Raw genomic sequence first — 26,552 nt, 5'->3', positions numbered from 1 at the left:
ACACGCGAAGCACCGGAAATGCATAAGCGCAGATTCGAGATATTCAAATTTGATCTTATGCACCGTCTGCATTCCTGGTTTTAGACTTCATGGTCTTGGGTTACTGCATCCACCAGGTCAAGGTAAAAGGTCTTTAATAAACACAATAAGTACTGGGTAGCGGTCCTGAAACAGGTGATGCACAAAATTCTGTGATATATTCCAGTGACTCTACTTTTCCAACCCACTTGTCTGTTATTATTTGAAACTGCTGACTTTTAAAATGGGTGACTTTTCTTCCTAAGTGATAGGAAGGGACTGGAACAAGTCGAGGGAAGATCAGTCACTGGTTGTTACAGGAAGACCTGTTTTTTGGTATGTCATTGTTCCTTTTTCTGCTATTGTCTCTTCTGCCTTCATGGTGGTGCATATCTACTTACAGCAGAAGGATTAAGATCAACAGGGAAATCTCCTACAGAATTTAGAAATGAGATAATGAAACATAGGCCTGACCGTCTCTGCTATTTTATCTTTCTTCTCTAACTCTTTCAAACTTCTTAAGTATTAGCTGTAAAAACAAGGCACTGGAAAAAGGAGCACCCAAAGGCTGCCCCATGACATCATCAGAATTTGGCTAGGTTTTGAGACAAGAAAGCCAAGTGGTGCTCTGCCTTTTATAGCCAACTTCATCTACTGAATGTGACTGAAAAAACAGGTAGGCTAAGTCTACAGGACTGGGTTCTGCCTGCATATATTAATCAAAGAAAGACAATTCCAACTCCAGGGCTATATATCATTAATGCTCTATGGAGAAAAAAGTGAAGCCTGCTGACCATCCACAGGTTGTGGCTATATAACACACACACACACACACACACACACACACACACACACACACACACAAACACACACACACACACACACACACACACACACACACACACACACACACACACACACACACACAATATCAACAGATATATAGTAAACCTCCAGAAACTGGACCCAACCCAGTTTGGTTTCATCAATGGCAGATCATGCCTATTCAACCTGGTGGACTTTTTGAGGAGGTCACCAAATCAATGAATGAGGGCAAAATCATTTACACTACCTATCTTGACCTGGCCAAGGTATTTGACACAATACCCCACTTGGGCACTGTTGACAAACTCAATGGGTTAGGTACAAATCCATATGTCACCCGGTAAATAGCCCACTGGCTCACAGACAGGACCCAGGAAGTTAGAATCAGGGAGTCCACCTCTACAAAGAGGCCAGTCACAAGTGGAGTCCCTCAGGGATCAGTCCTTGAACTGCTCCTTTTTGGTATTTACTTCTCAGAAGTCAAGGCCAATTTCAGTGGTCTCTGGCTGACTAAATATGCAGACTGAAAATTAAGAGCTGTCACTGAATCTCACACTGACACAAATGGTCTCCAGGAGGGGCTGACAGACACAAAATGTCATCAGAGCCATGGACTAAAACTAAATGCCAATAAATGCATAATAATATTCTTTGGGAAGTCACCCATCCCTGGTAACTATCATATCGACAACACACTCCTTAGAGTTGACCCAGTAGTCAAGGACTTAGGGACACAGATAGATAGCAATCTATCATTTGACCATCATGTCTCTATGGTGGTGAGGAATTATTCTATGTTGTGCAACTTATAAACAAAGGTATGGCATCTAAGTCCAAGGAAGTCATTGCTCCACTGTATTTGGCATTCATCAGGCCTATTATTGAGTACAATGCCCCCTTTGGTATGTACCTAACCAGGCATATCCAACAATTGGAATGCCAATAGAGGTTCCTCACTAAAAGAATACAAGGCATAAGTAAGATGTCCTATGCAGATCACCTCAAGGCCCTATCCCTGTATTCTGTCTCCTACAGGCTTTTGATGGGAGATCTATGCCTGGCATACAAGGCATTGTCAGACCCCACCTGATGGACATCCTGCATATTCACAAAACAAACAGCACCAGAATTACCCATTCTAAAGACTTAAATCTTGCCTGTGATATAAATAGGACCTGCTGGAGAGATAGGTATGTATCCCAAAGACTACCTCATCTATGGAACAGGCCCATGTGAAGCAGAGTTCCTCCCTAACCCAATTCAAGTGCAACTTGGACAATTGGATGAGAAACCAAAGATTCATTCCTGGTTTGATACCTATGTCTCTAATGGACACAGGTAACCTGTAAATGGCTCATCTCCCAGGCCCATTCTTACACTTATCAAGGGTATCCGAACTTGTCAGAGATTTGGGATGCATAGCTAGGCTTAAAATGGCCCTTGTGGTTGTTAGCCTAGTAAACACCTATGAACGTAAGAACCTATGAGCACACACACACAAAAAAGTTAAAACTAACATAGTGATATAACATCTCTTATTAAAGGGATGTGGACTGCAGCTGCAGCATTTTATTTATAATTATCAAGCTTAAAAGACACAGTTCATGATTTGTTGTACTGCATAGGCATGAAAAGATCATGGACTGTGTGTCTAAGGTGACTTCTCCATTTCTTGCAAGTGCTATTCAGCAGAAAATAGTTATTAATAATGAATGTTGCTACCACACACTTAACAGACATTGTAATGTGGCTTTACTTACTCAAAGAATACCAACAATGGTTACAGAGCATAGTATGAAGGCATCCTACAGCAATACCCCACAAAGAGGATTACCGGCCTCAAACAGATGCCCTACGCAGACCGTCTCAAAAAACTGCAGCTTTACTCCGTCGCATATCACCTACTCAGCGGCAATCTCTGCCTAACACACAAAGTTATGTCAAACCCAGTGCTTTTTGACATGCTCCACTTAGAGAAATCCCAATCCCTATGAGCTACACGCTCTAGGGACCTAAACCTTGTCACCACAATAAACAGAACATGCTGGAGGGATAGATTCCTGTCCCAGAGACTTCCATACTCTAGAACAAACTACCTGTCTATATCAAACAAAGCTCCTCATTAGCACTCTTCAAGAAAAATCTTGATGACTGGATGGGAGATAGAAAATTCACCCTGGGGATCACTTCTGTGGCTCTGCTCGACAGTGGCACAGGAAAATAATTTTCTTGGGTGGTGAAAGCCAGGGTACCTTTTGGCTAGGCTTATATAGGCCCTAGGGCCAATAGCCTAGTACCTACCTATGAACAATTTTTTTTAGAAGGGATAGGACTCAAATTAAAAAGCAAGGAAACATTTCTATGATTTAAAATTTTGAGATGCCCCTTTACTGAAACCCCATAGCAAAACAAAATACTGCAATACTTAGGTTTAACTTTACATAACATCTGCTAAATGCAAAAGCGTTGTAATCTGTTAGCATCTTCAAGGGTTGCATGCTTAATGAATAAAACAATATCAACATACAATGATAACTCTGGAAAATATGATGGCAAAAACTGGATGAACACATCCATTTAATACTGCAGAAAGTATTCCCAGACTGATGTATGGCCATTCAGACATGTTCAGCTTCAAAAGCCTGAAGAAGGAAACCTTAGGAAGATCTTCAGTCTGTAGAAACAATAAACACAATTTAAATACTGCTTGCTGAATTATTTTTTTGCAGACATTCATATGACTAACAAAGAGGCAAAAGGTTAACTCACAATTTACAGTTCGTAGCTGTCTCTGACAGTGAGGGGCAATTTCACCATTTAACATTATAAGGAACTTGTGGAATTTCCAAAATATTTTTTTAAGTTTATCAGTTGTGAAATTTAATTTTAACAATAAATGTTCATGTTCACTACAGTATAAAAGAATGTCAGAATGTGCTACATTCGTGTAACTTCTTTTAGCGGGATACTTTTGAGAGTTTTAATTGCATAACTTATCAATTAGGAAAATAGGCTGCTTTAATCCCACTTCAGATACCACACAAATAATTAAACATTTCTTGGTTACCTCTATTTCTTCAATATCCTCTGGATTTCTCTTCAGTGAAGTCTTCCTTGTGCTGTATCTCTTAGACAGATTACGGTTCAAGACAGAATTAGCCAGATTTTTTTCTTTGCCATCATCTTCTTTTCCCTCTGTATTTGAAAAGGACTTCAAAGCAAATATATGCACATATATAAATTAAACCAGAATGTATCAACTTGATTATGACAGCAAAAAATCTTGACTGTTTTAAACAATGCCCAACAGAGTTAGTGTAAAATGCAGCTTATATGAATGTCAGGATTGCTGTATGCATCCAAATCTTTTGACAATGAGACTAGAACACAGGGCATCTGTGGGTTGCTATAAACACAGCACTGCAATACAGAATAAATGGTTCTTTGTTTCAGGATCTATTATTTTGTATAAGGACATACTGAAGTGACAATCCAAACTTCTCATTTTTTTCAATATGTTCTTGGGTCTATAGACATTTAAAGATCATAAAGAAAATTTATCAAGGTATACTTGCACTTCCTTTCTTGTGAAACATAAAGAAAGTAACACATCTACAAAATAAAAACATTAAATTCAGTATAATTCCAGTATTAACAGCCAAAACAAGAATGTCCTTAGACTGAGAAAGCTAGGTTCATGGTACACCAGTAAAAAATGTTTTGTGTATATGGGTTGATTTTGTGTGTGTGTGTGTGTGTGTGTGTGTGTGTGTGTGTGTGTGTGTGTGTGTGTGTGTGTGTGTGTGTGTGTGTGTGTGTGTAGGGTGCTAATGAGTTTGACCACATTATACTTAGTTTATTGTAAATACGCTGTCATGATAAAACTACAGGTACCAAGTACTAAAAATAATCTACAAGTGCTAAGTACTACTAATAACATACATACAAAAATGAACTTGAGTATCATTCCTTCTGATGGTCTTGACAAGAACATGTAAGATGTTGTTAAGGCAAACTAAGTGGAAGCAGGCACTTACGAAAGGGAATTGTTATCAAAAGGTGGGGAAAAAAAGAAGTTATGTACTTAACATTCCATGTGTGTTGTCCATCTAAGCCTTTATTTTCATTGATGGGTCAGATCCAATGTGTCAGATCTGTCTCAGCCTTTACAAAAGCTCAAGGACTTCAGCAAAGCTCGTTGGCATCCTTCCCTACCCATAACGCATTTCCCCAACATCCTCAGATCCTGTTTGCCCTACCAGAAACTATAAGGAAAATCAGCAAACTTTTATTATATGAAGGTGATTGTACATAATAATTATGGTTATTAAAGGTGAAGGCTAGTCTTTCTGAGGCTATGCAGATCCTTAAATAGAATGCCCACTTAGTCTCCCAGGAGATCTGGAAGGGGGCATGGAGGGTGGGTTGTGACAATAAAGGCCAAGATGGACAATACACACGGAACATTATTGTAAGTGCATAACTTTTTTATGTATTGTTGTCAATCTCGCCTTTATTCTCACTGATGGGACCTCGTCCCAAGAAACCTGACTCTTGGGTGGCTCATGGGAGTACAGTCCTCAGACCCATAGAACCAAAAGAGGCTCTATGCCTATAGGTCAAATCCACTTTGTAATGAGTAATAAAAGTATGGGGTTTCATCCATGTGGCCACAGCACAGATGTTATCCAAAGGTAACCTTGCTTGGAAAGCCGTAGAAGTAGCTATCGACCTGGTGGAATGAGCTTTAATAGCAAATAGAGCTCTATTCCTAGAGTTGTATATGTAGGAAATACAAAGAGTGAGCCATCTAGGTAAAGTAACCTTTGATAGTGACTGATCTTTCCTAATGTCAGAGTAAGAAATAAAGAGCTGGTCTGATTTTCTAAATTCTGAAGTTCTGTGTAAGTAAAAACGTAACTGTCTACGAACGTCTAGAAGATGTAGTGAGTATTCTCCCTTGTTTTGGAAATTTGGGAAGAAAACTGGCAGCTCAATAGACTGGTTAAGATTACCTTCTGACATAACCTTTGGAAGAAAGGAGGGATTAGTGCGTAAAGATGCCTGTCTTTATGAAAAACTAGGTATGCAATCTTGACAGACAAAGCTTGCAGTTCTGAAATTCTTCTAGCTGAAATAATAGCTACTAAAAAGACTGTTTTCCAAGATAGGAATTTTAAATCACAAATGGCTGAAGGTTCAAAGGGAGGAAAGATAATATTTGACAAGATGAAGGTCAGATCCCAGGGAGGAGTTGGGTTTTTGTATGGAGGTCTTAGCACTGTAGCACCCTTCAAAAAAGCTTTGCAAAGCCTGTGAGACATAACAGCAGCACCATTTTGCCCCACATGGAAATTCAAAACTGCTGCTAACTGAACTCTGATACTGGAGGCTGCCACACCTTCATGAAAGAGTTATGCTAAAAATTCTAGGATAGAATGTATGGCCGCAGAAAATGGGATCTGTTTATCACTCGCTCATATTACAAACCTATTCCATTTATTCTTGGATAATTTTCATGTAGGGGTTTTATGGGACAACAAGATACATTTTAGCAGGAAGGAAAAAAGAGGAAACCTGACAATCAAGGGCATTGGGACAGCCAAGCTGTCAGTTTGAGTTTTTGGAGTTTGGGATGTCCCATTCCTGAGGGATGCGTCACTAGATCTGGAGCTGGGTCCAGAATCCATGGTTCGTCTAGGAGATGAGGCTGAAGGAAGGGAAACCAGATCTGCCCAGGCCAATAGGGGGCAATCAGGATTACCGTGGTCTGCAACAAACTTGTGAAACAGAGGAAATGGAGGGAAAGCATATAGAAGTCCTGGAGACCAATCGTGAACAAGGGCATCCCATTGTGACTCCCCCATAGGAGGGATTAGGGCAAAGTAGTTGCTGCATTTTGCATTGGTGGGAGAGGCAAAAAGGTCGCAGCAAGGCTGGCCACATTTTTGGAAAATCTCTTCTGCTACTTTCTGGTTGAGGGACCACTCGTGGCCATAATATGGCCCTGCTCAACTTGTCTGATATCACGTTGGATCTCCGCAGGATGTGCGTTGTCACCAGAAAGCAGTTGGCAGATGTTGCCCATTGCCAAACCCTTAGTGCTTCTCGACAAAGGGGGTAAGATCTGCTTCCTCCTTGTTTGTTTATGCACCAGACTACTGACATATTGTCTGACTGTATTGCTATTGTTCCTATGGGGAGAGTGTTCTGAAATGCTTGCAATGCCAAAAGCACTGCTCTCATCTATAGGATGTTTGTGTGCAAGTGAGCCTTGTGTTCCTGCCAGGTGCTTTGGACTGTCTCCCCCAGATAATGCCCCCCACCCTGCCCCCCACCCTATCTGGGATGCGTCCATGATCATCGTCGCTTGGGGTTGAGGGGGAATAAAGGGCCAGCCTTGAGATATTGAAGGAGAGTGGATCCACCACTTGAGATCTTTTTTGTAAGTGCTGGTTATGAGAATCTTGTGAGACATTGGTACATGCAGAATCGACTACTGTGTGGAAAATAACCACTGAAGTATCCTCATATGTAGTTGAGCTAGAGGAATTATTATAATAGTTGCTGCCATCTTCCCCAGTACTTGTAGAACTTGTTTTGCAGTGTTTTTTTCTGATTAACAATCTCACATGTAAATGTAGATTGTGCACTCTGTCATGAAGGAGTCTTGCTGTTTCCATGGTTGTATCTATGTCTGCTCCTATAAAAGTTAAGGTTTGAGATGGCTCTAGAGAAGACTTGTTATAGTTTATGGTAATGCCTGAGGAGGAACAAAGCTGGAGTGTATAATCCCTGGCTTGTAGCAGTAGATGCCTGGTCGTGGTGGTTATGAACCAGTTGTCCATATACAGAAACACTCGGAATGCTATGCACCTCAGGTGAGATGCCACTACTGCCAAGCATTTGGTGAACACTCTGGGGGTTGTAGAGAGACCAAAAGGAAGAGCTTGAAACTGGAAATGATAGGGCTCCTAGCCGGAAGCACAAGAACCTCCTGACTCACCTTTCTCTTTTGATGTGGTAGTATGCATCCTGAAGGTATATAGAGCACATCCAATTATCTTTTCCTAGGAATGGAAAATATCGACTGCAGTGTTAAAATCTGGAACTTGTTTTTCTTCACAGATTTGTTTAGTTTGCTGAGATCCAGGATTCATCTCCAATCAGCTGTTTGCTTTGGAACTAAAGAATGTTGAGTAAGTTCCAGATCCTCTGAGGTCTGCGGGGACTTCTTTGATGACTCTTTTTTTGAGCAACCTTTGAATTTCTAACATTGCTTGTTCCTTCTTTCTGGGTGGAACATCTGGAACTGATTAGTTTATGGGAGTGGGGGAAGAGAAGGGAATGATATAACCCCTGGATATTATGTCCTGCACCCATTTATTATTTGTTATGTCTCACCAGTTTTCTAGGTGCAGCAACAGTCATCCCCCCAACAAACTCCAGAGGTGAGCAGTTGGGCACTCCTTCAGGAGAACTGAAAGGGTCTGCTAAAGAAAGATTCTCTGGAACCCTGATTCTGTAGGCCTCCTCTTCCACGAGGGCGGTGTCTTCCATTATTACCCCCTCTGTCTCGGGGGGAACTACTACCTTGTGTGTCCTGATTAGACGTTTGTGATTTCCTGAACCACATCTTTCCACTACCTCTCTGGCCTTTTGGAAAAGGTCTAGTAGGAATGGAAAAATGCACTCCAGTGGCAGACAATGTCTCACCTTCCTGTTCAAACTGGGTTAGCATTTCCTTAGCTTTGGGCCCAAAGAGAGATGAGCCATCAAAGGGAGCATTAACAAAGGAAGACTTAAAGGGCTCCACAAAATCACAAAGGCACACCCAAGCCTGCCTCCTAATAGGAATGCCTGAACCTGCCACCCTATTCGCTCTATCTGCTGCATATGAAATGAGTCTCATGGATGAGTTGACCATTGAACTGAGGGTAGCAAGCTGTGTGTTGACTTTGTCTGCCGCCGCATCAGCTATAGCTCCCTGGAGAGAGTCTAACAGTTATTTCAGCAGGTCCCTCTGAAGTCTGGTGAAATGAGTAAGGTAATTCAGTCATTGTAATGCAAAAGTTGCTTAAGAGAAGATGTGCTTCCCATACCTATCCATGGTTCTAGAATCCTTATTAGGAGGATGGATACAGAAACTGGACTCGGAAAGTTCCTTTTTTGTGGCAGCTGCCACGACCATTGTATCAACTGCTACACTTTTGGTAAGGAATGTTTATTCCTTTGGGCTGTAATGTACTTGTTTGGCCTCCTAGGAGTGGGTTCTATGAAATCAGGGGTCTCCCATGCCTTCTGAGAGATTAACTGAATAAGCTCATCAAAAGGCAGTCACCCAAGAGGTTGAAGGGCGAGATCCAAAGGCCTTCAGGTATACCAACTCCTCCGCTGAAGGGGAAGAGGACTGCCAGTCAACTCTCTGTTTCGAAAATTCTAGGAGACATCCTCAGGAGGAGACCTTGGGGACCCTTCTGCATCGTCAAGGTCGGTATCTGAAGTGATAGACTCCTCTGGGAAGTCTAGATGCTTCCTCTTGCATGATCTCTTCCAAGGGACTTCCTCAATGGGGTCATCTGGAGAAGCTTTGGAAGAGGGGGGAGTTCTCTGGGGAACACCCTGAGGCCTGGGTTCTCTGGGTCCTGTGGATGGGGGTAAGGAGGTAAAGGCACCTGTGCAGACAAAGGAGGAAGCTCCAAGTAGGACTGAGTCTGAGACTGGGAGGCAGTCATCACCCAACTCATAACTTTGAAAGCAGTCTGTCCATGGTTCAAAGACCCTCCCAGACCTGGCAAAATGGGTGTTGGGGCCGAAGGAGCCTGTAGAGCAGGAGACATAAGCTCTGAAGAAGAGGTGGGAGTCAAACCCATCTGAGCTGAGGCCACGAGGATCCAAGGAGATCCAAGCTGGCTCTGAGGACACGACCAGTGAGTGTCAGCTCCCAGGGGTCTCCTGCTCCGACTGGATGGAGATGCTCAGTGCAGACACTGGATTTGAGAAGTCAAATGCCCTGGACCCAATACAGACACCAGCTGGATATTGGAGTCTTCCAGCTCCTAAACCGAAGGCTGAATCAGAGGAGGAGTAGGCACTGAAGGGCAAAGATGAGACTGATCTGACTCCTTTGGGTTTGGTTCCTAAAGAAGCTTGGCCAAGGCAGGTGTCTTGAGAAGCCTCTGCACCACCCTATCCACATCTTCGTCTGAAAGGCTCATAGTAGACCTGGTAGACAATGTTGAGGATCTCGATCTGGCTAAGAATGGTGAAAAGAGCTGAGAAGAAACTGGCTCAAAGGATGGGGATTGGCTCAGATAATGGTACTTGGCAGGTAATTGGTCTTTTGGAGCCAAAGGATCAATAGCAGTTTTCAAAGCCAAAGATTCTGTCTGTTCCAAAGAAGTCCCTGCTCCAGAGATTGATGTCTGCTCTGTAGGTGCTGTCGGAGTGAACTCTTTTAGTAGTTTGGCTTTAGGCTCTGATGAAGATTTTGGAGCCGAAGAAGGCCTTTCTCCCACTCTCTCTGACTTGTCTGACTTTGGAGAGGAGGAGCCAACAGAAATAGCCTCAGAAAATGGGGTTTTCAATGACTCCTTTAAAATCAATTAATTTTTCTGTTCTATAAGCACCCTTTGGCTAAAGCCATGGCATATGGAACAGGACTCCTGCAAATGAAGCAGCCCCAAACAGTATACACATAAAGTGTGAAAATCACTGAGGGGCATTGTTTTGCTACCCTTCTCACATTGTTTTTAAATCCTAAGGGCTTACTTTCTTTCTGGGACATTCTGGCTAACAAACAACAGAAACAAACAGTTTAACTATGTAAAGATAAAAAAGAAGAAACTCAGCTTTTTACTTTTGTTTTTTAAATATCAACCACAAGAACAACAATGGAGGGGTGGGGAGTCCTGTAACTTAAAAGGACTAGGTTAACTGCCCTCTAATTAAAAAGAACAGTAACTGGAAAGGAAGAGGAAGTAATAAATAACAAAGAAAAACTAACACTAAAAGAGGGGAGGTACTAATGAGTAGATATCTTTAAGTTTATGCTAGTGAAATACTGATTATCACAATACAGAAAAACAAAAGGAAGTAAGCAATGACAAAATCATAACAAAAATCTTAGCCCAGAGCTTGCTAGAAGATCCATCTTGCAGAGCAGCAAATGAGATCTGGGGATGTTGGGGAAATGCCTTATGAGTAGGGAAGGGTACCCACGAGCTTTGCTGAAGTCCTCGAGCTTTTGTAAAGGCCAAGATGGATCCGACAAATCGGATCTGACCCATCAGTGAGAATAAAGGCGAGATTGACAACAACAGATCAAAAGTTATGTACTTACCAGAATAATGGATCCATTTTGTTTCATTTTCATCCTGTTCAAGATTTGGGGTTGTTGGATCCAACCAGATGCAAGACCTCAGCTCCTTATAAAAAGAAGTGTTGGATCCAAGAGTTCTGACTCCTCCACTACTCATAATTCTCTCCTTCAAAATGATTCACCTCAGATCAAATTTGCTGACTATTCTAATTATATAGCCCAAATGTTATGGAATGGAAAAATAAACCAGAAGCATTCCATGCTTGAGGAAAGTGATGTGGAACAAACAGACAGGGTTGTAGTCAAGGTCTGCCTGAACCCTAGAAGATGCAAAAAGGCAATTTGGAAAGGGAAGGAGGGAGGGAAGGATATTGAATTGGATGAAAATAAGAAAACACAGATCTGTCATTATGGTAAGGAATTAACTTTTGTATCCGGTGTTGTCTACTTTCATCTAATTCAACAAATGGGACAGATTCCCAAGCTGTCTAAAAGGGTCTGGGTGGACTCAAGGAAGGATATTCTTGATAATGGCAGAGCAAAGGATGTGCAAGCTCTAGGCTGCACATCCAAATTATAATCAAATAGAAAAGTGTAAGTTGTTGACCAAGTTGCTGTTGTACGAATGTCACTGATAAGGACTCTTTTTGCAAATGCTGTCAAAATGGCTACTGTTCTGGTGGAGTGAGACTTAGGTTTTGAATGCAAAGACAATCCTCATGCTTTATTAACAAAATAAATACAATCTGCTAGTGACTTAGTGTGACTTTTGATACATGTTGCCCTAGTTTTATTCTGGAAAAGGAGACAAAGAGATGGTCTAATTTCCTTATGTCTTTGGTACGATGTAAGTAAAATATGAGCTGCCTGTGGACATCTAACACATAAAGGATGTGTTCACCTTTGGTAGAAAAATTTGAAAAAAATACACATAAGTCAATGTGTTGATTTCATTTTGTTTAAGATGTCACCTTTCGGAGAAATAAAGTATTCTTTCTTAGCGATACTCTATCCTTGTGGAATACAAGAAAAGGGGGCTTGTATGACAGCACTTGTAACTCTGAAACTTGTCTAGCAGAAGTGATGGTAATCTAAGAAAGAAACTTTTAAGTTGGTTAAGGCCATGGGCTTGAAAGGCCTTTCAGTCAAATGACTGAAGCACCAATGTGACATCCCATTGGGGGGACTGGATCTTGAACAAGAGGTCTCAACAAGAAAGCTCCTTTGAGGAAAGCTTTAGCTATCCTGAGTGAGGAAGTAGATAAATCATTATGTCCTATGTGAAAATCTGAATTGGCAGCCACCTTAACTTTTATGGCAGAGTAACTGGAACTCTGTTGAAAAAATTCTGAAAGAAATTTCAGTATTAGTGGGAGAAGGTCTGAGAAAGGGTCCAAATCCTTTGCGAATGCCAAAATATAAAATCTCTTCTATTTGCTCTTGTAAGTCTTTTTTGTCAAGTTCTTCTGAGAAGACATTATATGAACTACTAGAGAAGAAAGCCTGGCATCTCTGGCTGTCATTAAAATTGAAGAAACCATGTAGTCAATTTTAGGGACTGAAGATCTCATAGAGGCATCCCAGATGGGTGACTCAGGAGATCTGGGATGGGATCCAGCACCCATGGTGGGTGCAGTAAACAAGATTAAAGGAAGGGAAACCACACCTGTTGGCGCTAAGAACAGGGCAGTGAGGATCACCTTGGTCTTGCACCTTCTGGCTTTCTGAATGAATTTTGTTAGGACAAGTATCAGTGGAAAGGCATATAGGATACTTGGGGGTCAAATGTGGACTAGAGCATCCCTCAGCAAATGTCCCTGTGGTGAATGAGGGCAAAGTAACTGCTGCATCTGTTGTTCAAGTGGGAAGCAAAGAGGTCGAAGCAAGGTTGGACCCAGAGACTGAAGATCTCAGTTGCCCCTGTTTGACAGACTACTACTGAGGTAGAAGGATACACCTGCTCAGCCTGCCCACTAGTATATACCAGAAAGCAATGGGAAGACATCGCCCATTGCCAGACTTGCATGGCCTCCTGGCAAACAGGATATGAACTTGTTTCACCTTGTTTGTTGCTGTACTATACCAGTGACATATTGTCATAGGTTCATAGGTTGGTACTAGGCTATCGGCCATAGGGCCTATACAAGCCTAGCCATAAAAATTCCCTGGCTATTTCTTCCCACACTATTTACTTCCCTGGACCCCTGTCTAGCAGGGTGACTGACGTGATCCCCAGAGTGAATTTCCTTCTCCCATCCAGTCATCAAGGTTCCTTTTGAAGAGGGCCAAAGAGGCACTCTGCTTGACATGTATGGGCAGTCTATTCCGGAGTCTGGGGAGTCTCTGGGTCAGGAACCTATCCCTCCAGCATGTTTTGTTTATTGTGATGACAAAGTTTACATCCCTGGAGCATGTGGCTCTGAGGGACTGGGATTTCTTTAAGTGTAGCATGTCCAACAGCTCTGGGTTTGACATGGCCTTGTATGTTAAGCAGAGATCGCCTCGGAGTAGACAATATGCGACAGAGTATAGCTGGAGTTTTTTAAGGTGGTCAGCATAGGGCATCTGCTTTAGACCTGTGATTCTTTTAGTGAGGCATATCTGTGCCTTTCCAGTTGTTGCCAATGTCTTGAGAGGTACATACCAAATGGGGCATTGTATTCTATAATGGGTCTAATGAGGGATGAGTACAGTGGGACAATGACCTCCTTTTTTCTGGATGAAAAGCCCTTAGTGATGAGGTGTGCCACATAGAAGGATTTTCTGACTGCTGTGGCAATGTGGTTTTTGAAGGTGAGACCACTGTCCTCCTGTGTCCCTAAGTCTCTTATTACACTTTCTGTGTTTAGTGTACTGCCACCTATGTGGTAATTCATGGGTACATGTTTTTTCCCAAAGGGGATAACTATACATTTCTTGGCATTGAGCTTGATCCCATGGCGCTGGCACCAAGCATCTGTTTCTGTAAGGCCCTTTTGTAAAGTATCCACATCATTTGGGGATTTAATAATAGCTCCCAGTTTACAGTCATCTGTGAATTTTGTTAGCCAGAGTCCCTTAGTGTTGGCCTGTACTTCAGAAAAGTAGATGCTAAACAAGAAGGTCCCAAGACTGAACCCTGAGGTACTCCACTTGTCACTTGTCTGGAGCTGGATTTGGAGTCAGCTACTTTTACAGTGTGAGTTCTGTCAGTAAGCCAGTTGGCAACCCATTGAGTGACATAGGGATTAATGCCAAGCTTAGTAAGTTTATCTCTGATTCCAGAGTGGGGGATGGTGTGAAAGGCCTTGGCGAGGTCCAGATAGGCTGTGTGGACTGCCTTACCCTTGTCTACTGCTCTGGAGACTGATTCGAAGAAGTCAAACAGGTTCAGGAGACAAGATTGGCCCTTCATGAACCCAAACTGGGTGGGGTCCAGTGTTTTAAGGTTGCCAATGTCTTTGTTTATAAGTTCCATGATAATACTTTGCATGACCTTGTAGATCAGGCTCATCAGACTGATGGGGTGGTAGTTCCCGGGATCCAAGGTGGATCCCCACTTGTGGAGTGGGATAACTGTAGCTGTGTGCCACTCAGTGGGCGCGAAGCCTGAGGTGAGGGCATAATTAAACATGACACTTAGGTGAGGTGCCAGTTCATTTTGTAGTTCATGAAGTACACAGCCCAGGATGTCATCTGGTCCCATGGATGCTGTATTCTTAACTTTGGAGAGTGTGTTTTTTAACTGTGTGGCCATTATTACCGGAATTTGGCAATCTTCCGGTATTGAGATGGGCCATTTAGGGGGTGAAAGGGTGTCTGCCTGGATGGAAATCACACCCTTGGGTAGGAAGTCCTGAAAAGCCTGCAACACTAGGAGGATTGCTCTCATCTGCAAGTCACTGATGTGAAGTTTGGCTTCTGCAAATGAGCAAGTCCCTTGAGTTGCCTTCCCTCTGAAATGTCCCCCCGCCTTAGAAGGGGAACATCCGTGGTACTGTGATTGCCTCAAAGCCAGATTGGTCTGTTTATTCCTGTCAACTCGAATGAGAAGAATAAGGCACAGGATCCACTGGGAGTCAGGACAGACCCAAACGTGGTGCATGCACCTGTTTTCTTGGACCAGCCAAGGCCCTTTCCACAGTATTGAAAGCCAACTCTGCTACTGAAGCAGAGGAAAAACTGTCTTTCTCGGCCAACTTGGGGAGTTTCCCAACTCCAACAGAGGTCAGTTCAGAGAAAGATCTCATAGTTGAGATGTCAACTGCCAAAGTAGTGAGGGGAAAACTTGAGTCGTTTCCACCAAACCACTCTGACCTCAACAGTTTGGCTCCTGAACTCGTCTTGACCTGAAAGCAATTTATTCAAGAGAGTAAGAGAAGAAGTCAATGCAGAAGTCTCCAGGGTACTGGATGCAATAAAGGTGCACAAGAAGGGTTTGGACCCATAAACTCTGGCTCCGAGAAGGAAGTCAGAAGCGGAATAAAGTGGGACATGGTTGATGGGCCAGTTCCCGGCCCTCTTCTGGTGGATGGAGCTGGGAAGACCCCCAGCTGAATCTGGGTTCCTCAAGAATTTTCTCATCGTCTGGTCATCATTCATTTTAGTAAAACTTCTACTAGAACATCCTGTCCTTGTCAACAAAGCTGCAAATGCTGGTCTAAATGGTAGGTTGTGTTGAAGTATTACAAAAGCAATGAAAGTCAATAGTGTAGCCACTCTGATTTAACTCCTTCTCACACCAACGAATAAATTTTCTTCAATAAAATCATGAATGAAACAACATAAGCTAAAAACCCTTTATATACTTCCTAAACTCTACCAGATTGTTGTTAATTAATTAATTGCATCTATTTAACATTCAAGTTAAAGAGACTGCATATTAATAAGTATCTAGTCTGAAACATACTACAGCTAGCTAACTCAAACAGTTTGATACAAACTAACATTTCATCACTAAAATAAAAAAATCAGTAAACAAATATATGTACATAAAACAAGTACAAAGTTTTTCATAAAACGTGAACAATATAAGCAGATTTCATAAACGTCTTGTTTTAAAATAGGGCTTGATCGATGTTTTAGCATTAAGCCCTGGTTCCTTTTCTGCCTGTAACTCAATAATCCATTTTAATTCTCTCAATTCCAGAAATAACGAACCAGATAGAAGTGCTTTAGCCAAACATGCAGGGGGAATGCATCATTTTCAGTTTAAAGTTATTGAATGTATTTTTCAAGATTTATGGTTGGGTGACATGAAAAATAAACTGGAATTTTATGTTTTATGTACATATATGTTTATTGATTTTTTATTTTAGTGATGAAATGTTAGTTTGTATCAAACTGTCTGAGTTAGCTAGCTGTAGTATGTTTCAGACTAGATACCTATTAATATGGTGTCTCTTTAACTTGAATGTTAAATAGATGCAATTAATTAATTAACAACAATCTGGTAGAGTTTAGGAAGTATATAAAGGGTTTTTAGCTTATGTTGTTTCATTCATGATCTGAGGAAGCATCTGTGATGTGAAAGTGCTAACCGTATTAAAGTTTTTTATATTATTTCTGCCGTGTTTCTCCATCTGATTCATTTTATTGAAGAAAATTTGTTAAAGTATTACAGAATGTAACAAAGGAGTTACTGGTCTCAGGGAAAAGGAAGCTTTAGATGAGGGAGTTTGGACCTGAGTTGCCAATGGATCAGACTGCCTCAAAGACTTAGCTGCCAAACCCAGAAGACTGGTTGGATCCAGAGACATTTTCCTAGACTTCTCTGCCTTACTTTCTTCCTCCTTCTTATCATCTGTCCTTTTCTCTGCTGATTTCTCATGATGTTTCACCTTACATCTGTCTTTCTCCTTCTCCTTTCTCTTCTCAGAAGTGGGAGATGCAGAAGACTGTCTAACTTTAGACCACATCATGGTGGACCCTGTCTAAGGGGGAAATAAGTCTTTAAGTATTAGTTTTTCTTTCCTGTCTTGGACGGCAATGGATCCAAAGGCAGCCCAGATACAACTAGCTTACAACTAAACACAAAGGAAGTGGGGAATCCTGTGGATGGATTTTGTATCCACAAGCTGAACACTTTTTTAAAACCAGTAGGTTTCTCAGACACTATAAAGAAGAAAGCACACAAGAAAATATTTAACAAAATGAGTAATTGCAAAAAAAGCAGTATGGTATCTATGTAAATCTAAGTATATACTTATGTGTATACATGTGTGTATATATAAATATATATATATATATATATATATATATATATATATATATATATATATATATATATATATATATATATTTATATTTATGTGTGTATGTGTGTGTGTGTATATGAAAATTAGTCCTATTATTAAAAGCAAAATTTTAAGAAATGATACTTCTTGTCCTACAAGGTTCCACAATAAAAAAACTCGAAAAGGATTTAACATTTCAAAAACTATCTAAATACTATCCTAATTCTACTAATAACTAATCGAATGCACTATAAAGACAGAGAGGAACAAGAAAATAAACAAATTTTGCTTTCATTAATTGTGAACGTTGAAAGAGCTCTGAGAAAACACATCTGGTTTAACAGGCAGCAAATGAGATCTGAGGTAAATCAGAAGGAAGGAATTATGGGTAGGGGAGGAGTCAGAGCTCTTGGATACAACACTCTGGTATAAGGCACTGTGGTTGAACTGATTGGATCTGACAATCCCAAACAATGAATCAGACTAAAACAGACAATATCAGATCTACTGTTATGTTACATAATAAAGATAATCTTACTTAGACCATTCAAATACTCAGTAACCAACAAATGCTAAAAGTCATATTTTTTTCTTTCAGGTACAGTGATCTCAGAGTTAGAAAAGTAATTTCCAAGGAATGTGCTTATTTTGTTAATCTTATTATTATTCTTTATACCCCTAACCCAATCACTGCAACCATTCAGCTTACACACTTGGCTCCCCACCACTTACCTAGAATACCTTGCAGATCCTTTCCAGTGACAGTGGACATAATGCTTCTCCGGGTGACCCCCCCCCCCCCAACATCTCAGGAACCTTTCAGCTACTCTGTATGATGACTTGGGAAAGATGACTCTTCCTAAGAATGTTAGATGGGGCAGAAGTGATCATTCTACAGTGGCTGGTCATGATCGATAACTGTCGAGGAGAGACATGCAACAATGTAGCAGAGCAGATGATGTCATTCTGATTATTCCTTACCCATGTCTGTTGCTACGCTGGACCTATAAGACTACTGACTTCCACCAGGATTGCTCAGGCTACAGATGATTCCACATATTCACAGGATAGGATAGGTGGCAAGTACCTCATCCGATCTCTTCTAGCCACCTCTAACTGTTGCTCCTAATTGCTCCTGAACACAGAATGCCAGCACTGCATATGGACCATGTCTCTGTGCCAGTCAGCCAGCAATTTCAGAAGAATAGATAAAGTCCATGGAGTGAAGCCACAATACAGAATAAGAGTAAGAAAGGGGGGGAGCAGACAGAGTTACAGTCAGTAACTTGTGGCATACTTATATAATCTAATCTGTAGAAACAGGTCTGAGAAGTCATATGAATTACTGTATTCACTTCTTGGATCACCTTTCTGTATGATTACATACATTACAAAGGCAGTCCATATGATGGTACCTACAGCAGTATATAGTCAACACTAGAAGAACAAAAAAGAAGTTATGTACTTACCACAATGTTCCATGTGAGTTGTTCATCTCATCTTCATTCTTACAGATGGGTTCAGAGCCGATCCCTCGGCTCTGAGTCAGCCTACTACAAAGCTCAAGGTCTTCACATAGCTCGAGGCCAAGTCCCTATCCCATGATGCACCCAGAGTTACCTCAGATCTTGTTTCTGCATATAATAATACCATATGTCATTATATCACTCCATAAGCAAAAGTACAGAAGGTTTGAGCAATCAGGAAGGATCCAGCATCTCGGTCTTCTAAAAGCCCAGGAAGGGGTAGGAGGGAGGAAAATAAGAATGAAGGCGAGATGAACAACTCACATGGAACATTATGGTAAGTACATTACTTCTTTATGTGAAGTTGTTCTATCTCGCCGTTCATTCTTACAGATGGGTAGCGTCCCAAGCACCATCTATCTCGGGTGGCTCACGGGAGTATGTTCTTCAGGACATTAGACCCAAAAGAGACTCTGTCCAAGGAGGCCCTGTCAACTTTGTAATGAGTGATAAAGGTATGAGGTCTTGACCAAGTGGCTGCTGCACAAATGTTATCAATAGGAAGTCTGGCAGAAAAGGCAGAGGATGTAGAAACTGCTCTGTTGAGTGAGCTTTAGTTTTTGTGTTGTAAGGGCATATTGGCAGCTGAATAAGCAAATATGTTACAATCAGATAACCATTTAGATAGAGTTGTTTTAGCCACTGGCATACCTTTCCTGGAGTCTGAAAAGGAAACAAAAAGCTGTTCTGATTTCCTAAAATCTTTTGTTCTATCCAAGTAATATCTGAGCTGTCTGTGAACATCAAGTTTGTACAGCATGTATTCTAGATTTTTGGAGTGATTGGGGAAGCAAACTGGCAATTTGGTTAAGATTAGTTTCAGTGCAAACCTTAGGCAAAAAGGAGGGGTTTGTTCGAAGTGAGACTCTGTCGGCATGGAAAATCAAGTAAGGAAGCTTAATGGACAAGGCTTGAAGCTCTGACACTCTGCGGGCAGAAGTAATAGCTACTAAAAAGATAGTCTTCCATGACAGAAATCTGAGGTGACATGACGAAGCTGGTTCAAATGGAGGAAGAACAATGCGGGAAAGCATAAAATTTAGATTCCATGGGGAAAAAGGAGATTTCGCAGGTGGTCTGAGATGGAAAGTCCCTTTGAGAAAGGTTTTGGATAATTTGTGTGACATAATATTCAATCCTTCGAATCCAAGATGAAATTAGAAATGGCAGCAAGTCGAACATGAACAGTTGATGCTGCAGCTCCTTTGTTGAAAATCATGGTCAAGAACTCTAAAATAGAGGTCATAAGAGCTTGATAAGGATCAATATTGTTTTTAGAAGTCCATATAGAATTTTTTTTCATTTGCTAAGGTATAGCTTCCTTGTAGAAGATTTATGAGAGGATAAGAGAATTTGCTTAGTCTCACTGGAAAGGTTATGGAACCTGGCTATAATGGGAATTGGAGCAGCCAAGCTGTCAGCTTCAGAGACTGCAGAGAGGGATGAAGTTCCCCTGACGAGTGCATCAGGAGGTCTGGAACTGGGTCCAGAATCCAAGGGTCCTCCAAAAGATGAAGTCAAAGGAAGGGGAACCAAATCTGACGAGGCCAGTGAGGGGCTATTAGAATGATGGTCCTTCCCAGAGTTTTTGCTTTCTGCGGAACATTGGGTATCAATGGGATTGGTGGAAATGCATAGAGGAGACCAGAGGCCAATCGTGAATGAGTGTGTCCCTTGGGGCTCCTCCTGGAGTAGAAATCAGGGCAAAGTAGCTTCGGCATTTCGTATTCATGTGACTGGCAAACAGGTCGCAGCAAGGCTGGCCCCATCTGTGGAATATCCTGTCCACTATTTCTTTCTTGAGGGACCACTCGTGTGGCAACAAAATTGCTCTGCTCAGCTTGTGTGCTATCACATTGGATTTCCCTGGGATGTGCATTGCTAACAGAAAGTGCTGGGTGGAAATAGCCCACTGCCATACTCTTAGGGCCTCTCGACAAAGGGGATATGACCTGGTTCCTCCTTGTTTGTTCAAGTACCAGACCACTGACATGTTATCTGTCTGAATCGCAATTGTACCCAGAGAAAGAGAGTCCTGGAAGTACTGCAACACCAAAAGTACTGCTCTTATCTCTAAGACATTGATATGCAGATGTGTTTTTTGATCGGTCCATGTGCCTTGGCCTGTCCTTCCCTGAAAATGCCCCCCCACTCACCCATCCTATAAGGGAAGTATCCGTGGTCACTATGGCCACTGGTGGGAGTAAAACAAAGGGATGTCCTATCGTGACATGAAGTGAGGTCAACCACCACTGAAGATCCTTTTTGCAAGAGTTTGTGATCATTATCAGGTGAGACATGGGAAGCTCTTGGTAAGACCATTGAGTGAACAACAGCCACTGCAGTATCTGCATGTGCATACGACCCAGCGGTATGGCCAGAAATGCAGCTGCCATCATACTAAACAACTTTAGAACTTTTGATGCTGGAGCTTTGTTTTTTGATATCAGAATGCAGACCTGCTGACTGAGTAGTAAGACTTAAGACTCTTTCAATTGGAAGTCTTAGTGTGGTGGTGGCGGTGTCCAGTTCTGCTCTGATAAAAACTGTATGTTACGATGGCGACAAGGCAGATTTTTTTACTGTAATGCCCAGCTGGCTGCAGAGCGACAGAGTGAAGTCCCTGGCTTGAATGAGTTGATGCCTGGTGGTAGCAGTGAGGAGCCAATAGTCTAGGTACAGAAACACCTGGAATCCTACACGTCTCAGGTGAGCCGTGACCACTGCCATACATTTGGTGAACTCTGGGGGGCTGTAGTGAGACCAAAGGGCAGGTCTCAAAACTGGTAATGACTGGCTCCCAGCCAGAAGCGCAGATGATCCCTGGATGGTCTGGCCATTTTTATGTGGTAGTGCGCATCCTGGAGATCTATCGAGTGCATCCGGTTGTCTGTTCCTAAGAAGGGAAGTATCGATTGAAGTGTGATCATCTGAAACTTCTCTTTTTTGACAGATTTGTTTAGCCTGCTGAGGTCCAGTATAGGTCTCCAGTCCCCTGTCTTTTTTGGAACCAAAACGAATCTTGAGTAAGTTCCCAATCCTGTCTGGTCTGCTTGGACTGGTTGGATGACTCACTTAGCAAAGTTTGGAACTCTGCTGTTGCCTGTTCCCTGTAACTGGGTGGAATGTCCGGGATTTTCCTTGTCTGTGTGGGGGTGTAGCAAAAGGAATGAAGTATCCTCTGGAAATTATATGTGTACCCAGTTGTCATCTGTTATTTTGAGCCAGGCATCTGGATACAAAGATAAGCGACCCCCGACTGCATCCAGAGTAGGACAGTCGGGCCTCCTTTCAGGAGCACTGGTAGGGCTTCCTAAAGAAGTGATCTCTGTCGTCCTGGTTTTGCGGACCCCCTCTGCTGCAAGGGTGGCATCTTCTGTTATTGTCCCCTCCTCTGCCCCTGGAGGGGGGTTCACCATGTGTGTCCTGAAAGGCTCCTTGGGCTTTTCAGAACCACATTTTTCCTCCCCTTTGACCCCTGGGGTAGGGTCTGGTAGTGGTGGAAAAACAGACACAGATGGCAGAGTCTTTCCTTCCTGCTCACACCTGGTCAAAGTTTCCTTAACTTTGGTCCCAAAAAAGGATGAGCCATCAAAAGGGGTATTCACAAAGGATGACTTGAAGGGCTCCGCGAAGGAACACAAGCACATCCAGAAGTGTCTAAGAGCAACTCCTGTACCCGCTGCCCTGCTCATTCCATCAGCTGCATATGAAATGAGGTGCATGGACGAGTTAACAATGGAGATGAGGGTAGCAAGCTGGGAGGCAACTCTGTCTGTAGCTCCTGCAGCTACTATACCCTGAAGAGCATCGCCCAGCTCTTTTTTACAGAGATCTCTTTGTAGTCTCTTGAAATGGGTTAGGTAGTTGAGCGAACGGAGTGCAAAAGTTGCTGAACTACAAGTGTGCTTCCCATATCTATCCATGATCCTGGAATCTCTATTAGGAGGATGGACAGAAGAGGAAGGTTCTGAAATTTCCTTTTTGGTGGCTGCTGCCACCACCATGGCATCAACTGGCACACCTTTGGTCAGGAAGGATTTGTCTTGGGGAGCAGAGATTAATCTATTAGGCCTCCTAGGGACAGGCTCCATGGTGTCCGGAGACTCCCACACTCTTCGTGAGACCAACTGCATATGCTCATCGAAGGGCGGAGACACCCAAGAGGTGGAGGGCTGAGACCTGAAAGCTTCAGCAGAACTGACTCATCTTCAGCAGGGTTTGTGGACTGCCAGTCACGCCTCTGCCCAAGGATTTCTAGTATCTCAGCAAGTGAGATCTTCAGAGGGGGACCATGGGGACCCTTCTGATTCAACCAAGTCAGTATCAGATGTCAGGGACTCCTGTGGGGAGTCTAGATGTTTCCTCTTACAAACTCTCTTCCTGGGAACCTCATCAGTGGGAGCATCTGGTGAGGTCTCGGAAGAGCATGGGCCACCCATTGGGGCTTCCTGAGGCTCTGGGCCTCTACACTTGGCCAGGATCTGTGAAGCAGAAGCAGACACAGGCGCTTTACGGGAGGAAGAAGCCGGATCTGAGGTCAAGGATGTCTTAGGTGACGTAACTCTCCTCATGGCTTCGAAGGCACCTCTGCTTCGATGCGAAGGGACTGACTGATCAGAGGAAACCATCAATATCCCCAGCACTGGAACAGTGGGCTCCGAGCCAGAGGTAGGAGCCGAGCTCATCCAAGCCAAAGCCCCAAGAGGCAGAGTCAGAACCGACAAGTCGGTTCGACTATCCTCCCCAGACCCAGAGAGTGTTGGCTCCTAGAGTCCTCGATCAGCACAGAGGACGTCAGAGTAAATGGAGCCGAAGACACTGAAGCAGGTGACGGCTCTGAAGGCTCCACCATCAGCAAGTCTGACTCCTCTGGCTCCGAAGGTCCAGTATGGCTTGGAGGAGGAAGAGTTAAAGCTGGCATAAGGGTCTTCGGCTCCGAAGCTGCTTGGGTCGGAGCCGATAAAATTTTGCAAAGGCCGGTGCCTGTAAAAGCTTCTGCACCACACAATCCACATCCAAATCAGAGAGGCTAATAGAAGACCGAGATGAATGGCTCGAAGGTGGTACTGACTGTAATAATGAAGATTTTGGAATTTCGGATACCGGTTCCAAAAAAGGGGACCGGCTCCGAAAAGATAAGACAGTTGGTTCTGAGACCTGTGGAGCCGATGTCACATACTTTTTTGATTTTTTTGATTCTGTGGAAGTCTTGGACGACTTTGAAGACTTGCTGGATCCATCCTGGTCACTCAAAGCCTCCTGGAAAGAAGGTTTCAGTAAACCCCTATCAATAAGCTTCATTTTTCTCTCCTGGAGAACTCAAGAAGAAAAGGAATGGCATATGGAACAGGTTTCTTGCAAATATAATGCTCCTAAACAATAAACACAGTTGACATGACTGTCAGTGACAGACATTTTCTGCCCACATTTAGGGCATTTTTTAAACGCTGGCTTAGGGTGTTTGTCCTTATCATCAGCCACTGACAAAAATTTAGACACACCCAACAACAATCAAATATATTAATAAGCCTTCTAAGAAAAACAGGCTAAATATAAAGACACAAGCCCTTCAAACTAAGGCTGACAAGTCTCACACACACACACACACACACACACACACACACACACACACACACACACACACACACTATTTATCTAAGCAGATAATATCAAGTAGTGACAAAAGTCACTAAATACAAACAACCAAGCTATACACTAATAAAATTAACTCTAACTATAAAGCTGTGACAAAAGGTCACTATCTAAGCACACAATACTAAATACTAACTATTTCTAAGAAAAAAGTGACAAAGTCACTGCTTAAACAATTTTTTTTACTCTGAACTTTAAATAGGCCTAAGAAAAAATTATGCCAAATATTAAGCTATGAAAAAGGCACACAAGGGAAAGGGAAACTACAGAGAAAGCTCTAAGAGCTTAACTAATTAACTAACTATTTTTAGAAGAAAATATCAACAATATTTGAAATATAATGAAAAGTAAGGTTTTTACTGGCTCAAGCTAGTGAGAACCTTCAATCTGTTGCAGCAGCAAACTAGATCTGAGGTAACTCTAGGTGCATCATGGGATAGGGACTTGGCCTTGAGCTATTTGAAGATCTCGAGCTTTGTAGTAGGCCGACTAACCCATCTGTAAGAATGAATGGCGAGATAGAACAACTTCACATCAAACATTACACATTATTAACAAATTCGTCCTTGAATTAAAAAAATATTATAATACGTGAGTTACTATCTTACGGCATTTATTATTTCTCTATCAAGGTTTAATTCATCCATTTCAGCATGTCTGCCCATGGAGCTTCCTCTTTTAATGCAGTCTCATGTCAAAATGTTTTTGAAAGAGGTTTTGCATAAGAGTCCTCAAAGAAAACTGGTGGTCCCTCCTTGGGATTTTAATTTTGTGTTAGAGAAACTAAAGCTTGCTCCATTTGAACCAGATAATCTGGCTGACTTGAGGTTCTCAAAATGGAAAGCAGTTTTACTGATTGCTCTTACCTCTGTAAGAAGGGTATCTGAGTTGCATGCTCTTACGGTGAGTCAACTCTATCTCATTTTCCAAAGGGACAGGGTTTCTTTGAGAACTAATCCTTCTTTTATGCCAAAGTGATATTCGAGTTTACTTTAAGCCAAACTATCTATCTCCCCATTTTCTTTCCTGAAACTAAAACTGAAGGAGAAAGGTTTCTCCATATGTTGGATGTCCACAGACAACTCAAGTAGTATATCGACAGAACTACATCTTTCAGATCTTCAGATCAATTGTTTGTTTTTGTGAAGGTAAGAAGGGACAACTTGTGTTAAAACAGACTATTTCCATATTGTTGTTTAAAGCTATTACCCTTTATTATACTCACCATAATATTCCAGGCAGGGTTAATGCCCACCCTACCAAGGCCTTGGCTTCATGCATGTTTATTTTTTGGAAAGGGTTGGATTCTATAAATATTCTGGAAGCTGTTACTTGGTCCTCTGTACATACTTTTACAAAGTATTATAAGCTTGATTCCTTCTCATATCCAGATCAAGCTTTGCTAGGACCATTCTCCAGTGGCTCTTGGACTCTTTTTCCTTCAGCCTCCTAAATGTAGTTGGCTATGGTAATTTATCCTTATATCTAAAACAACTGTGTCAGTGATCAATATGGTGAACACAGTACAGTTGTATAAGCTGAACTGCCCATAAAAGTAGATGTTCAAATGATCACTGCTATAGTAGTTGTTTCATCCCTCCACTCCACCCCTCCATGTTTTTTGGTTTGATTTTTATGCCAGGGTGTGGACATTTATTTTTTCTTGCTCCTTGCATTATCCTTTCAGGGCTCACCCTTCCTCTCTCTTTTTGCAGGAAATCTCTGAAAGACTTTGCGCCCAAACATTTCTTACAACTCAAGTTTGAGTTGCTTGACAGTTTCAGCATGTGGAAGGTGCCCTGAAGCTTTGGAAGCTGGCTGTCTGTTGCATTCTTGGCAGATTGTAACTCATATAGCTAAGGGATCATTTGAACATCTACTGTTATGGTAAGTTCAACTTACATAACTTTCCTTTCCTTTTCAATATAATCTAGTTTGATTTCAGATTCTGTGGTTACCTGGATGTTACTATGACAATTTATCACCCCCCCC

The 26,552-nt window shown here is 42.1% G+C and overlaps 1 protein-coding gene across 1 annotated transcript in view; it reads right to left on the bottom strand.

The window, feature by feature from the left end:
- The window catches only part of LOC122796810 (ATP-dependent translocase ABCB1-like), a 1,504,949-nt gene that overhangs the window by 768,039 nt on the left and 710,358 nt on the right, over positions 1–26,552 (bottom strand). The window contains exons 15-16 of the mRNA XM_044065546.1: positions 3,911–4,054; positions 3,371–3,517 (exon numbers count right to left, since the gene is read on the bottom strand). Coding sequence (XP_043921481.1) covers positions 3,371–3,517; positions 3,911–4,054 — 291 coding nt within the window. The remainder of the gene's footprint in view (positions 1–3,370; positions 3,518–3,910; positions 4,055–26,552) is intronic.

This window comes from Protopterus annectens, chromosome 3.part0 (genome assembly GCF_019279795.1).
Source record: "Protopterus annectens isolate FY-2018-M chromosome 3.part0, PAN1.0, whole genome shotgun sequence".
Taxonomy (NCBI): Eukaryota; Metazoa; Chordata; order Ceratodontiformes; family Protopteridae; genus Protopterus; species Protopterus annectens.
The sequence above is the reverse complement of the archived record's forward strand: the minus strand, read 5'-3'. Positions and strand labels throughout refer to the sequence as shown.